We start from the raw sequence: 16126 nt of genomic DNA on the forward strand, positions 1-16126 counted from the left end.
AGGCACATGGGGAAATCTGACCCCTCCCTATATGCTTTGATTTTCAGCACCTGCAACTCCAGAAACTAACCAATTTCCAGGCAATACTATTCTGTCCGTGGTTGAGCTTTCATCTCATTCAACAAGTTAAAGAACTTCCTGTCTTTCATATGTTCTATTGCCTAATCTAATCTGTATAACTTTATCTCTTCCTTCCCCAACTGTACCTTACAGTTGTATTTCTTTCACAAGTGTTTACTACCCGTGAGTTTTGTGTAATATGTCTGGTGGGAGAAAAGCTACGCTGTCAGTTAAAGTAAGCTAACCATTCATTAGCTTCACATTGTGGCATTTCTTCCTTAGTTAACCAGGAAAAAGTAACTTTTATCCGGAACCCCTAAAAGAGTATCATATTCCTAAAATGCCAATATCTGATTATAATAAATACAACACTAGCTCTGAGAAAAAGAGAGGAGAAAGAGAGAAAGAGAAAGGAAAAAGAAAGTGAGAGAATGTGTGTGCTTGTAAATGAATAATTGTATAAATAGTACAGTCACTGTCATTTTCCACCCTCCAGAAAGGTATAAATCAAAATAGGGAAAAAGGCATTCCATCCCTGCAACATAAACTATCTTTAGTCCCTGAGACCCAATTTAAATTGTTACACACATGTTGAGTTACTGCCTGGGGATGTACTTTGCCCCCCCCAACCAAAAAAACTGTAAACCAAGAATGGAAGACCACTCTTTGGTGATGTTACAGAAAAGATTATAACTTAGGCATGGCTTGGAAGCCTAGATAGCCTCTGAGTTTTCATATTAGTGAAGCTATTAGAAAAGTGATATTAGAAGATATGGCAAAAGCATTATATTAGAAATAAGAACCTGATATTTTTTCAGTCTTAAGTGTGAATTACCTTAGTTGACTCACATTTTTCTGGTGCTTTTCTATTTCTCTTCTGTAAAATGGAGATACTTTTCATGGTCACCCCTAAGAAACCATGAGTTTATATAAATTGTGTAACATGAAAGAAATACATTACATATGTATATAGGAATGATATTATCAGTTGATTTCAAATGGACTCTTAAATTAAAAGAATTACATAGATGGATCATATGGAAATTTATTGGTATTTTAAAAGAATATTTTTCAATGAACTCAAAAATACAAATGATACTTTTTTATTATCCATCCTTGAATGACATATGAATTTTGATATAAATCAAATATAAGGAAATCAAAAAGGTGGTTTGGATGAGATTGGGTTGAGGTAATTAGAAGTCCCTATTTGGCTTGTTTTCACAAGTTGAATGAATTCCCAGAATATATGCTGAATAACAGGTCAGAATGTAATATGTTCACATATGTTCCATTATGCAATAAAACTCTCAACATGGAGCAGATTGTTCTGTCAGTTGTGTGCCAGGTTTCACTTGGTAAATATCATTAACATTTTTCAATCTTGTTTTCTCAAGTGTTTTGTACTTTATTGATATTGGTATACATTACTTAAATTCTCAGTAGGGTTTATAAGTACATTAATTATCTTAATAGCTTTTGTTACATATGCTGTGAGCTAACAAATTTCAGAGACAAAATTTACTCCTCTAATTAATTTACTTAATAATTTTATTTTGGTTATAAAATAATCAGAATAAGGCTTGGGTCCCTCACTTGGCACTCCTCTTAGACTGTCTAGTTGGATATATGTTCTTATATGTAGTTAGCAGTTCCTATAATATGGAGAGAATAAATATATCAGAGATTATCTTAAAATCTAAATACACTGTACAATAGCAAAATCTATATCAAAATCATCTGCTTTATACAGTAAAAAGTTTTACACCAATAATGAAACCATCAAAAACTAGAAATTTAGAAAAGTTGAACTTTCTGACTCACTGAAACAATAAGCAACAATATGACAACAGAAGAATACAGAAAGGTTGTATTTCTCCATCTGAAGGGATTTTTCCATTTTCAGATACCTACTTAATAATTCAAGCAGACCTAACTGGTCTTTTTATTATCCTATCCAAAAAACAAGCTGAACATTCAACTTTTAGACTAATTCTATAATCTCCATTACATGGGAACCAAAATAAGTTCAAACCATAAAACTTATTTTGAAAAACATTCTTGTCTTATCTGTGGGATCGGAAAGTATTTGTTCTTTTACCATAATTACCAAATATATTTATTTGTTAATGGTATAGCAAAATCTAAAAATAATAGGCAACTGGGTGGTACATGATTAGACCAGCAGTTCTGAAGTCCAAAGAGCATGAGTTCAAATTTGACCTCAGACTTAACTAGCTGTGTGAACCTGGACAAATCACCCTGATTGCCTCAAATAAATAAATGGAAGAAAAAGAAAAGAACCCAACCATATTAAAAACACTGACTTTAAAGAAAATAATTGATTTCATAAGAAAAAAGTGGTAATCTATTCAGAAATAAACTTGTTTTAATGAAACTTTTCAACATGACAAATCAAAATAGGGCAGATTTACCTAAAAAATAAAATTTCAAGAACCACTCAGACAATAGTAAAAAATATAAAATAAAATATGTGAAGACTGAAGCTACAAACAAAAATAATTTTTTAAAGTAACCAAAAAACAAGGATAAAAAAAATTACCAAGAAATAGCATTGCCTTTTCAAAAAACTACAGATTTAAAAGATATAACGGATCGGGCAAGATTCATTTCTTATAATCACATTTAGATTTTTTAAAAGACAACTTAAGTATTATCACTAATGATGTTGTAGAATGCTTCCATTATTAAATTTCCACAATGGAAAAGTAATATTAAAACAAGTAGAATCCAAACATGCTGACTGACTACTACTACATTTTCATATAACAGGAATTATCAGAACATTTTAGGTGAGTTAAATAAGCAAAATTTTGTTTAATTCAAAAAAAATTCTTGAAAGATGGTAAAAGGAAAAGAGCCTCTCTAAAAGGTGCTCTCTCTATATAATATTTCAAAACTCATAAAATAATGACTCAAACTAAATTTTTGAGAGACAGAACCCACAGAGGGATCCAGTGAGGCAATTCTCCAGCCCAAGATAACCTGGAAAACAGTGGAAAGGCTCTGCTCCATGGGGTTAGAGGGGCCGCGCCAGAATGAAGGAACTTCAGCCTCCCGGAGGCAGCCCCAGGGTGCCTGGGAACTAGCTCATGGCAGCGGGGGCAGTTTCCTGACCCATACCCCAGGGAGCACCAGGCACAACTTGGAAGATCAGTGGCGGACCTCTGCAAGAAAGAGCGAGTGAAATCCAGTCCTCAGGGCACTCAGCTAGCAGCATGGCCAAGGCAGCCCAGATCCAGGAAACAGAAGTAGGTAGAGCAGGTAAGCAGGAGCCCTCAGGCAACTAACTGAGCCTTGAGTGCTCAGCATACCCAAGGTAGGGGAGTGGAGAGAGACTTCCGAGGTCTGTCCTCTGTACCTGGAACAGGGCTCTGGGGCTCTAACCACATTCAGATACTGATCACAGTCTAGGATCCCCATAGAACAGCAGGGCCCCCCTCACCTCAGCCCCGTGGCAGAGGGATGTGCTTGTGGTCATTAACAGACCAGGAGGGAAGACAGAGTCTCATACACTAAGATCCTTGTGAGCGTGTGTATGTCCCAATAATACTCAAAAGCTCAGGAAGCACCCCAAAACCAGACACAGGCTGGGGAAATGAGTAAACAGAGAAAAAAGGAGGAACACCATTGAGAAATACATTACCTATGATCCCAAGAAGGATCAAAATGCTCAATCTGAAGATGAGGAAGTACAAGCTCTTGCATCTAAAGACTGCAAGAAAAATGGAAGTTGGGTTCAGGCTATGACAGAGCTCAAAAAAGATTTTGAAAATCAAGAGAGGGAGATAAAAGAAAAACTGGGAAAAGAAATGAGAGAGATGTAGGAAAAACATGAAAAAGAAGTCAACAGTTTAGTCAAGGAGAGAAAAAAAATACTGAAGAAAATAACATGTTAAAAACCAGCATAGGTCAAATGGATAAAACAGTTCAAAAAGTTATTGAGGAAAAGAATGTCTTGAAAAGCAGAATTGGCCAGATGGAAAAAAGAGATAACAAAGCTCTCTGAGGAAAACAAATCCTTCAAATATAGAATGGAACTGAAGGAAGCTGCTGACTTTACAAGAAGTCAAGACACAATCCTTCAAAACCAGAAGAATGAAAAATTAGAAGAAAATGTGAAACATCTCATTGAAAAAACAACTGATCTAAAAAACAGATTCAGGAAAGATAATTTAAAAATTATTGGGATACCTGAAAGTCATGATCAGAAAAAGAGCCTTGACATCATTTGTAAAGAATTCCTACAGGAAAATTGCCCGGATAACCTAGAAGCAGAGGGCAAAATAGAAATTGAGAGAATCCACTGATCTTCCCCAGAAAGAGATCCAAAAATAATAAACCCCAGGAATATTATAGCCAAGTTCCAGAACTCCAAAGTCAAAGAGAAAATATTACAAGCAGCCAGAAGGACATAATTCAAATATCATGGAGCTGAAGTCAGGATCACACAAGACTTAGCAGCAACTACATTAAAGCCTCATAGGGTTTGGAATATAATATTTATTTTTTTTAGGCTTTTTTTTAAGGCAAACTGGGTTAAGTGGCTTGCCCAAGGCCACACAGCTAGGTAATTATTGAGTGTCTGAGACTGGATTTGAACCCAGGTACTCCTTACTCCAGGGCCGGTGCTTTATCCACTACGCCACCTAGCCACCCCTGGTTTGGAATATAATATGCTGGAAAGCAAAAGAACTCGGAATGCAACAAAGAATCAACTACCCAGCAAAACTAAACATCCTCTTCCAGGGAAAAAGATGGACCTTTCAATGAACCAGGGCAATTTCAAATGTTCCTGTTAAAATGGCCAAAGTTGAACAGAAATTTGATCTTCAAATATAGGACTCAGGTGAAGCATAGAGAGTGGAGGAGAAGCGTAAAATATGAGGGACTTAATGATGATGAGTTATATGTATTCCTACACAGAAAAATGATACTGATAATACTAATACTCATAAAAAACTTCTCATTTAATAGAGCAGGTAGAAGGAGCTTTTATAGAGGAAGCACAGGAGAGAACTGAATTTGAAGACATAATATATTATGAAAATGGAGTCAATGGCTAAAAAGGAAATGTAATGGGAGTAAGAGAAAGGAGAGGTGGAATAGGCTAAGATATTTCATATAATAAGATTTTTTTTATTATAATGAGCTATTGCAATGATATGGAAGGGGGGAAGGCGAAGGGGAATGAGGGAACCTTCACTCTCATCAGAGTTGGCTTGGAGAGGAAACAACATATACATACTCAATGGGGTATAGACATCTATAGTAAAAAGGAGAGAAGGGGTACAGAGGGAAGGGGGGGAATGTGCGTGATGGAAGAGAAGTTGGACCGTGGGGGAGAGTGGTCGGATATAATACATTTCCTTTTTTACTTCTTGAAAGGGGCTGGGATTGGATGACCTGTCCGGGACCACAGGGCCAGGTGGTGGCTGGGCCTTAGGGGGTGGTATGTGGGCTTGGAGCCTCTTGGACCTAGGGCCAGTGATCTGACTGCTGTGCCAGTCAGCTACTCTATAGCACATTCAAGAAGAGGAACAGAGTAAAAGGAGAGAGAAAATATAGTATATGGTAGTGGGGAAGTACGAATGGAGGGAGTTGCGATCAGCAATTACAACAGTGGAAAAATATGGAAGTACCTTTTGTGATGTACTTATCCTAAAGAATATGATCCACCCATGACAGAGCTGGTGGTGTTGGAACACAGACTGAAGCACAATTTTTATTATTATTATTATTATTATTATTATTATTATTATTATTTGGGGGTGCAGGGCAAATGGGGTTGGGTGACATGCCCAGGGTCACACAGCTGGGTGATTGTTGGGTGTCTGAGGCCCTATTTGGAGCTGGGTGCTCCTGACTCCAGGGCCGGTGCTCTGTCCACTGCACCACCTAGCCTCCATCATTATTGTTATTATTTTATTATTATTATTATTTTATTTTATTTTGGTTTGGGTTTTTTGGGGGGGGTTGCAGGGTAATGTTGGTTAAGGTGGCTTGCCCGGGGTCACACAGTTGGGTGATTGTTGGGTGTCTGGGGCCAGATTTGAGCTTGGGTGCTCCTGACTCTAGGGCCAGTGCTCCATCCACTGCATCATCTACCTGCCCCTATTATTATTTTTTTAATTTTAATTTTTTCCTCTTTACTTTATTGCTCATGAGAGTCTATATTTTTGGAGGGAAGGGGGGTATTATGTTTACTCTTGAATATTTTAGTAAAACTCAAATAATATCTTTAATAAACATAAATTTAAATTTAAAAAAAGAATATTTTAGTAATGTATAAAAAACATCATTGTACAAAAATAAATATAATAAAAAAACCTCTTGACAGTCAACTTTTTTTATAGATGGTACAGGAAAGAAAGTTCTTGTGTTTTTTAATGGCCCACAGTAATGTTTTGAATTTTCTTGCCACTCACTTTCCTCATGAGTACAAATAATTCACAATAAACTATGTGTGGAAAGTACTTTTTAAGAATTCAAATCATAACTAAATGAGTTTAGAAAGATTTTTTAAAAATCCCTGTAGCTACTTGTGAAGGGGAAAGGAAGAGAAAAGAATGGCTAGTTTAGTCTTGTCTTTCAAAATCCCTATTTCTTTTTTTTTTAGGTTTTTGCAAGGCAAATGGGGTTAAGTGGCTTGCCCAAGGCCACACAGCTAGGTAATTATTAAGTATCTGAGGCCACATTTGAACTCAGGTACTCCTGACTCCAGGGCCAGTGCTCTATCCACTGCAAAATCCCTATTGAAAGTCACAAGACAAAAAAAAATTGTTCTTTCTATACTTCCCCACTGAAGAAAAATTCTCTGTAAATAATGAGGTCTTCCAGATTCTCAGTTGTGGTAATGATGGCCCTAGGTCATTATAGGCATTTTCACTGGTTATTCAGATATAATCCAATTAACAATCTGGACAAGAAAACTGAAGGAATGAAAAATATCCCTTATCAGAACTTGAACCAGTATTAAACCTGCAGTAAACTCGAGGTGCAAACAGGGGGAAGGATTACATGGTGCCATAATCTGCTGCTAGGACGATAATAGCAACATATCTCATCTCCTGAAGCTTTTCTTGTTTGAAGAGAGAGGAAACAAAAATGCCAACAAGACCACCTTTACTTCTCAAGTACAAATTAAATATAATATTTCTATGAACATTCTTAATGTTTTTTCACTATAAGTAGATATCTTCCAACCCTATAACCTGAAAGGCCATGGCTTCCCTCACTGGCTGATGAAATCTAAGTTGCTTCTTTCTCTCTCTCTCTCTCTCTCTCCCAAATCCTACCACAACAGAACAAGAATACTCATTTAGTCCAACCAGTGAATTACAGGGTACACCTGATACTTCTCTTCCTTGCAAATCCCATTAAAGTTGAAATGACTATCAAAATCAATTATCCTTAGCTGAGTATTCAAGAATATCATCAGCAAAATTTGAAAAAGCATTTCCCAAGAAGAATTTAATGAAGGGGAGGAATGAATGTTTTGTAAATTTAAAAGGTCCAACTGACTCAAAAGGAAGTGTCTACATAAGCTGCCACCATTTTCTGTCTGTCTTCCTATCTCACAATAAACTCCTGTCAATCTCCTGCGACTTCCCACACCCTTAATGCCACTGTTCCAGAGTTTGATGGTCACCACGTGACCAAAAATGACCACTTTTTTTTTTAGGTTTTTGCAAGGCAATGGGGTTAAGTGGCTTGCCCAAGGCCACACAGCTAGGTAATTATTAAGTGTGTGAGGTCGGATTGGAACTCAGGTACTCCTGACACCAGGGCCAGTATTCTATCCACTGAGCCACCTAGCACAGATGATGACTACTTCTAGGGATGATAAAGAGAAGAGTAAAAATAACAATGAGCACTTATATGGTACTTTACAGTTATTTCATTTCTATGCATTTGGGTGAATGAGGACATCTGGAATCTAAGTGTCAAGAACATCCTCAAATATTGCTTGAGAGATAAAGGAGAAGGACAAGCCTTCTAGGTAAGGGAAACAAACTGTATAAAGGAGAAAAGGCTGTATGTCCTGGGTGAGGAACATTAAGGTCTCATGGCTGATCCTCATGAAGAATTTATAAAGGAGAGCAATGCATAAAAAGACTAGAAAAGGAGGTTGGTGTGAATTTTTAAAAGACTATAAATGCCAAACAGAGAAGTTTATAGTAGGGATCCATTGAAGTTTAGGGAAGGAAAACTTAGAGAACAATTAAGAGATTATTGCAGAGCCAAATCAAATTTGAGATAATCAATGATTATCTTATCCCTTATTCATTCATACATATATCTATATATAGACATATAAAGAAATGTTCAAAGTGAAAGGATGAAAAAGTGCTAAAAAGCCAAATGAGAACACAATCAAGATAACAGAAAGAAAAGATGTTACAATATATTATAATGAACAAGCAGAAAGAGCCCAGAATTCTAAGTAAGAAGAACCCAGGAGGAATCTTAGTTCTGCAGTTTATTAAATTTTATTGCTGTGGACAAGTCACTACCTTCCTGAGTCTCAGTTTCTGCATCTGTAAAATAAAAGGTTCAGTTTAAGTAATCCCTGAGATACGTTCCAGACTTAAATCTATGATAGTTTGATTAGGAAAGAGAAAAAAAATTTGTGAGAAGAGGTAATATAATTTAAATTTCTTTATATTTTCATTTTTTTGCAAGCATAATTAAAAATGGTAATGTGAAAGAAAAGAGAAAATCTGAGTTTGAGACCAGGTTCTGCCATTCACCAGCTTATTTTTTTTTAGTCCGCTACTTAATAATACCTTCCCACAGGCCAGTTTGAAATGTAAAGAGATTGGATCAGATGATGATAGGATCAAAGATTTATAATTGGAAAGATCACTAAGATTCCTTCAGTTCCAATAACATATTTGTACAATGCTTTAAATTTTTCTAAGTATTTTCATATCCCTTATCTCATTTGAGATATAGCATATATGTAACATAAAGAATGCTGGATTACATCTGGCAACTAGGATTCAAATCCTGGCTCTGACACTTATGACCTATATGATCTTGGGTAAGTTATTTTAACTGCTCTGCCTTAATTTCCTCATGTGTAGAATAAAGGAGTTGTAGTAAGAACTTTGCAATTATCTTATCTATGATCCTACTTACTTTTCATAGCTCAATAAGGTATATTGGTTATTTCCAGATACCATATATTGTTAAGTTCTTTTACTGATTCAATCAACTCCATGCCAGTCATGGAGCTAGAACTAGGGACAAAGAGACAAAAATTAAACTAACCTTTCTGTTTTCAGTTCTGTAGCCTCAGCACCAAGGTATTTGAACATCAGTTTCAACAACTCAACAAGGTCAAAAAGAAGTCCTTCAACATCATTTGAATCAGTAAAAATTCTTTCCTAAACTCATCATGTTGCATCATGTAATAATGAAAGATGTGCTATGCAAAGTCTGAATAAAAAGCAATAGTGTTGAAAAGGAACAGAGGAACCCATCAGGGAAATTATAGAGTAACTCATGAGTTAGATGAAGTGCTGGTTTTTAAACTCATGCATGATGTCAATATATTATTTCAAGAACTGGTGAAGGAGAATTGAAGCTAGAAGGGTTTTTTTTTCATTTTTCCTGGGCCTCTGCTTCTTCCCCATAGTTTATAGGGAATCAAGTGCATGATTTCTAATGTCCTTTCCAAGTCCAACCCTATGAATCTAAGCAGTCTTCAAGTGTTTTATTCACTTAGGAAATAGCAATTAAAAGGATATTCACCAGAGTCTATCATTACAAATTATTAGAATACAGTTTATTTTGGTTTAAAACCTATTTAACTTTGAAATTTAAGTCTTAAATTACAACATATGTTCTATTGTCTTATGATGTCTTTTTCTTGTTTCATAAACAAAGTTGCAAACCTTAACATTTCTATAAGATACAATTTGCCTTCTGGTTTCAGGCTATTCTGTATCAAATACATTCTAACACCACAAGACAAAAAATTGTCAATGATAAGTGATTCATTTTGGTAGTAATGGCAATGATTTTGGTGAAATAGACCCTCTTTAATAAATTATAACTATGTCTTTTTTTTAAAAAACATAACCCAAACCTTAGATTCACCTGTCTAAATATAACCACTGAAATGTTTAACTACAAAGATCATTTTCATGGACAGAAAGGTGGTTTTAACATCGTTTTAGAAATACTATTTATGTCCCCAATTGATAAATGGTCAAAGGATATGCAAAGGCAATTTACAGAAAATCAAAGCTATCCAGTCACATGAAAAATTGCTCTACATCACTACTTATTAGAGAAATGCAAATTACAGCATCTCTGAGGTCCCACTTCACACCTCTCAGACTGGCCAATATGACTAGAAAGGACAATGATCAATGATGGAAGGGATGTGGGAAATCTGGGACACTAATGCATTGTTGATGGAGCTGTGAACTCATCCAACCTTTCTGGAGAGCAGTCTGGAACTATGCCCAAAGGGCAACATATAGATCATAAGTGTCAGAGCCAGGATTTGAATCCTAGCTGCCAGATGTAATCCAGCATTCTTTATGTTACATATATGCTGTATCTCAAATGAGATAAGGGTTATGAAAATACTTAAGAAAAGTTTAAAGCATTGTACAAATATGTTATTGGAACTGAAGGAATCTTAGTGATCTTTCCAATTATAAATCTTTGATCCCTTTGATCCAGCGATACCACTACTGGGCCTATACCCTGAAGAGATTATGAAAAAGGGTAAAAATCATCACTTGTACAAAAATGTTCATAGCAGCCCTGTTTGTGGTGGCAAAGAATTGGAAATCAAGTAAATGTCCTTCAATTGGGGAATAGCTTAGCAAACTGTGGTATATGTATGTCATGGAACATTATTGTTCTATTAGAAACCAGGAGGGATGGGATTTCAGGGAAGCCTGGAGGGATTTGCATGAACTGATGCTGACTGAGATGAGCAGAACCAGAAAAACATTGTATAACCCTAACAGCAATATAGTGGTGATAATCATCCTTGAAGGACTTGCTCATTTCATCAGTGCAACAATCAGGGACAATTTGGGGCTGTCTGCAATGGAGAATACCATCTGTTTCCAGAGAAAGAACCATGGAGTTTGAACAAAGTCCAAGGACTATTACCTTTAATTTAGGGAAAAAAACTGGTATCTTATTGTCTGGTCTTGCTCTCTTTTACTTTATGTTTCTTCCTTAAGGATATGATTTCTCTCTCATCACATTCAACTTTATACCATGGAAACAATGTAAAGACTGGCAAATTGTCTTCTGTGGGGGGAAGGAAGTAAGATTAGGGGAAAAATTGTAAAACTCGAAATAAATAAAATCTTTAAAAAGAAAAAATACTATTTATGAAATATGCAGGTTTTGGTGAAACCAAAGTAGTGAGAAAGATAATTGTTCTGGGAACCAGTAGAACAAAGCTTTGATTCACTACTATCTACCCTGGATGTCCCAAGTCTGTCATTTCAACCCCTTCAACCTCTCAGATTTTCCATCTCTGAAAAAAAAAATTGCCCAACTTCTATAAACAGAAAAGGATATCAGTAAAAGTGCTAGTAAACATTCTAAATTTCTGTAGCAACTGCTACCAAAAGAGATATCGGTATGAGGCACATGTAAGTTAGGGGCAGATATAACTGGTGCAAGAGATCCCTTCCCATTTGCCAACCTTTAAATTTGGAGATGCATCTTTTGAAGGTAATAGGGTAGTGGTGCCCACCCAGGTCCTGAAAAAGGATCCCCTCTATTAGGGTATTTTGACCCTTCCTAACTATGTGACCTTGGGCAAAGTCACTTAATCCTGACTGCCTCACCTCCAGGACCATCTCCAGTCACCCTGGACCCAGATGGCTCTGGAGGAGAAAGTGAAGCTAGTGACTTGGCCCGGCACCCCTCTAACTCAAATCCAATTATCATGTTGTTTTGCAGAGAAATGGGTATGGAGATGATGAGATCAGTTGGAGACAAACTTTGTAAATCCTTTGTTTGCATTCTTAAGGGATTCTTCCTTTAACATCTAACTTAGGCCACACCTGAAGGCCTGACCTTCAACCTGATTTAGATTGCATGGTGTTCTGCTGGGGCAGCCAGGGAGCAGGTGCTGGAAATACTAAAGGCCACCCAAAAGAGACCCCTCCCCAAAAGGCAAAATCTCCAGTGCAGGGCTTGGGTCACTCGCAGGTCACCACCCTGTCCCATGGACTCTGGGAGAGAATTTAAGGAGGTTGAGGAAGGATTGCCCTCTCTTTTTTACTTTCCAACCTCCTATTAAAGCCCTGGTCAGCTGGCCTGGCCAACTCAATCAGCAATCCGTGGTCTTCTCTATTAAATTTTTCTATTATTTTCTTAATAACTTGTAACTTCTTTTAATCAATCTCTATCTTCTTTCCAAAACCTGCATTCCCGAGTCTGAACAGAACCCAAGAAAAAACCAGTAGTCTTTAAAAAAATGATTATGAGTTGAAGAATAAAAATGTGGCAGGTTTATCCCCAGATTCATTCTCTTCCTAGGAAAACATCATTTTCACATCCACACTTTTACAATTTGCATTTTTCTCGTGTCCCCCAAGGTTGTTTTCTCCCAGGAGACTTAAGTATTTTAAAAGCCTTTATCATTTATAAAAGGGGAGGGGAAAAAGGGAAGAACAAACTATCTCAAGTCTGAGGAACTTTCTCAACCTCAATTTTATCATCTCTTAGAGGGAGGAGGGGCAGGGCAAGCAAAGAAATCGGAGTCAGCAGTTTCTTTCCTTTTTTTTAAAGTTTTTGCAAGGCAATGGGGTGAAGTGGCTTGCCCAAGGCCACACGGCTAGGTAATTATTAAGTGTCTGAGGCCGGATTTGAACTCGGGTCCTCCTGACTCCAGGGCTAGGTGGCACCGCCCGGGGTGCGCAGTTTCTAAGAATGCTTTGGAATGAGCTCAAGTATTCCCAATCTGGTCCCATTACTACAAATTTCGATATTACTGGTTCCCTTTGTGATTTTTTTTTACGCGTTTGCAACTCTGCTCTGAGGAGGGGTCCTGAGGCGCCTGCCAGACTCCCACAGGATGAAGGCCCCGCTCTAGAGCCCAGGATTCCACCTGAAGGCTGGCGCAGGGAGGGGTCCAAGCCGCGGCCTCCCATTGGACAGCTGGGCGGGGGAGGGGCGGGAAGGGGCGGAGCCTGGGGCGGGGCGAGCTGCGGGGAGGGCGGCCTCAGAGGGCGGGGCCGGCGCGGGGGGCGGCTCAGGCTCCCCTCAGCCCGGCTCGTGACTCACAGTAAATGAAAGCCAGGGCCCTCAGGAGCACTATCCTGGTCAGCCAGAAGGTACCCGGCAGGAGGCGGGGAGGACGGGTCGGAGGCTCCCGTCCAGGGGTCTTCGGGGGCTCGGCTTGGGGAGCATCGTCCCCTCCTCCTCTCCTCTTCCTCAGAGACTCCGTGGGCGCAGCCATTGCCAGCGGGGAGGCCGGGAGAGGAAACCGTCGAGGCGCATGCGCACGCACGAACGCCCGCCTAGCCCAGCGCGGGAAAGCTAGGAGACTGGGGGCGGGGCCAGAGGCGGACACGCCCCCTTCAGGCACGCCTCGCTGCGGCCACGCCTACTCCGCCCTTGCCCCGCTCCTTTCTGCTCCTCTCCCTTCCCTCCTCCAAACAGCCTGGATTTCCAAAAATCCGGCATTATGCTATAGGTTTGATGATGCCTAATTAACACTCAAGACTTCCCTTGGTCAGAGTCCAGAGAGGAGTACAGAGATTAGGGAACGTGCGGCGGGAGTGAGGGGAGTGGGTTCAGATCCCCAGGCCCGTCACTTTGGTTCCTTTGGGCCTGTCCTAAGCCTCTCCCTGCCCTCTCCCCCCATAGCCGCAGTTACCTGCAGATTTCTTGGATGAGCCAAATCCCGGCCCGGGAATGGGGCAGCAGAGATTTCCCGCGTTTTTAGGTGTAAAGCCTTCCCTCCCACTCATGCCATCCCACTGCATCCTTCACGACTTGTCCTCCCGCAGGGCGGCAGTTCTGCAGAGGGGTGAGGAGAGAGACCCCATTCCCTGCCCCTCGCACCTGCTCACTTCCCAAGTGGACACAACAAGGCCCTGGAGCGGTGGCCAGCGGCGGCTGTCCGTATCAGGCCGTGCCATCCATCCCCTTCTCCCCGCAGATCTGCCCGAGAGGGATCGGTCCGTCCCAGGCAGAGTCCACCCTCCAGCCATCCCGACCCCGGGTGGCCGGCTCTCCGGCCCTAGCAGAAGAGCACCCTCCCCTGCTCTCCAACATGATGAGATCTGCCTTCCAGGCTCGGGGGGACTCGGAGGGGTGAAGGAACATTTGTTTGAAAACATTTGTTTCCTATTACAGGACTAAACTGGACTCTGATGTCCCCTTCCCCTGCCCCCACCTTCGCTTCTGAGAATAGAAGCATCTCAGGGAGCTTTGCTGAGGAGATCCCTCACGATCTCCATTACCGATTCTATTTTCAGGTCATTCCTTTCCCAGCCCGATGGCTAGAAGGACAAATGGCCATGGTGGGATTGCTGATCCTGACTTAAAGGGGCTTAGAGAACTTAGAGAAACTGCGATCATCCCTTCAGCAATTCCCACCGAGGTCTGCACGGTGTACCTGTAATTTGTTATTCTACTTAACCAACAAAATCTTACCAGATGGCTTCTCTAAATAGGAACGTGGATTCAGATCCTTAGAGATTCCACAAATATGACACGATCTTCAGAAAAATAACTGAAAAATTATCATCAACCAAATTGTTATTATGAGAAGTGAAAATTAAAATAATTCAGGGGCGGTTTAGGTGGCGCATGGATAGAGCATGGGCCCTGGAGTCAGGAGTACCTGAGTTCAAATCCAGCCTGAGACACTTAATCACCTAGCTGTGTGGCCTTGGGCAAGCCATTTAACCCCATTGCCTTGCAAAATACTAAAAAAATAAAATAAAATAATTCTGAGTAGAATTTAAAGAATTCAATTCAACCTCAATAAATTGGGAAAGATGCTGAGAGACTGAAATAGTCTGAAAGAGCTAATATCCTTTTGACAGAGCTAATGACACAATTCAAGTCATTAAATTGTTTGTACTCTTTGACCTAGCACTTTGACCCACTGTTGAGCATATATATTCCTAGAAGGTCAGTGTCAGAAAAGTCTCCTGTGGATCAAAAAAAATATTCATAGCAGCACTCTTTTGAAGCAGTAAAAAAAAAAAAGCTAAAAACAAAGTTTGAATAGTAATAGTTGAACAAAACATGACATAGGGATATAATCAAATATTACACTATAAGAAATGAAAATGAGCAGTTCAGAGAAACAAAAGATGACCTGAATAAATTAATACATAGGAAAATAAGCAGAATCAAGAAAAAATATAGAGGATTATAATAATTTAGAGAAAAGAAAACTAAAAGGAAAATGAATTCTGATTAATAGTAAGAAATAATTGGGGGCTGCTAGGTGGTGCAGTGGATAGAGCACTGGCCCTGGAGTCAAGAGTACCTGAGTTCAAATCTATCCTCAGACACTTAATAATCAGCTAGCTGTGTGGCTTTGGGCAAGCCACTTAACCCCATTGCCTTGAAAAATCTAAAAAATAATAATAATCTTGAGCAAATGATGAATGGCATTTTCTCTTTGGGTAACAAGCTGAGAAATAACAAGCATAGAACATTTCATACTGCATGATACTTGGTCATTGTTTAATTTTTTTAACTTTTTTTGTTATTAGGAATGGCTCAATAATGGGGTGATAACATTAGTTGAAGGCATAGTTGTCAAGTGGTTTCAGTTTTGGGGAATTCTTGGCAAAGATACTGAAGTAGTTTGCCATACCCTTCCCTACAGATAAAGAATTAAGGCAAACAGGGTTAATAAATGACTATCTGAGGTAGAATTTGAACTCAGATACTGCAGACTCCAGGGTAAGCTCTTTTTTTTTTAGGTTTTTTGCAAGGCAAACGGGGTTTGAACCCAGGTACTCCTGACTCCAAGGCTGGTGCTTTATCTACTGCACCACCTAGCCGCCCCTTGGGGGTAAGCTCT

General features: G+C 39.2%; 1 protein-coding gene across 1 annotated transcript in view; it reads right to left on the bottom strand.

Annotated features, from left to right (window-relative positions):
- The window catches only part of LOC141495601 (lipase maturation factor 1-like), a 100179-nt gene extending 86611 nt beyond the window's left edge, over positions 1-13568 (bottom strand). The window contains exon 1 of the mRNA XM_074197128.1: positions 13360-13568. Coding sequence (XP_074053229.1) covers positions 13360-13534 — 175 coding nt within the window. The 5' untranslated portion in view covers positions 13535-13568. The remainder of the gene's footprint in view (positions 1-13359) is intronic.
- Positions 13569-16126: the final 2558 nt, after the last annotated feature.

This window comes from Macrotis lagotis, chromosome 8 (genome assembly GCF_037893015.1).
Source record: "Macrotis lagotis isolate mMagLag1 chromosome 8, bilby.v1.9.chrom.fasta, whole genome shotgun sequence".
Taxonomy (NCBI): Eukaryota; Metazoa; Chordata; class Mammalia; order Peramelemorphia; family Peramelidae; genus Macrotis; species Macrotis lagotis.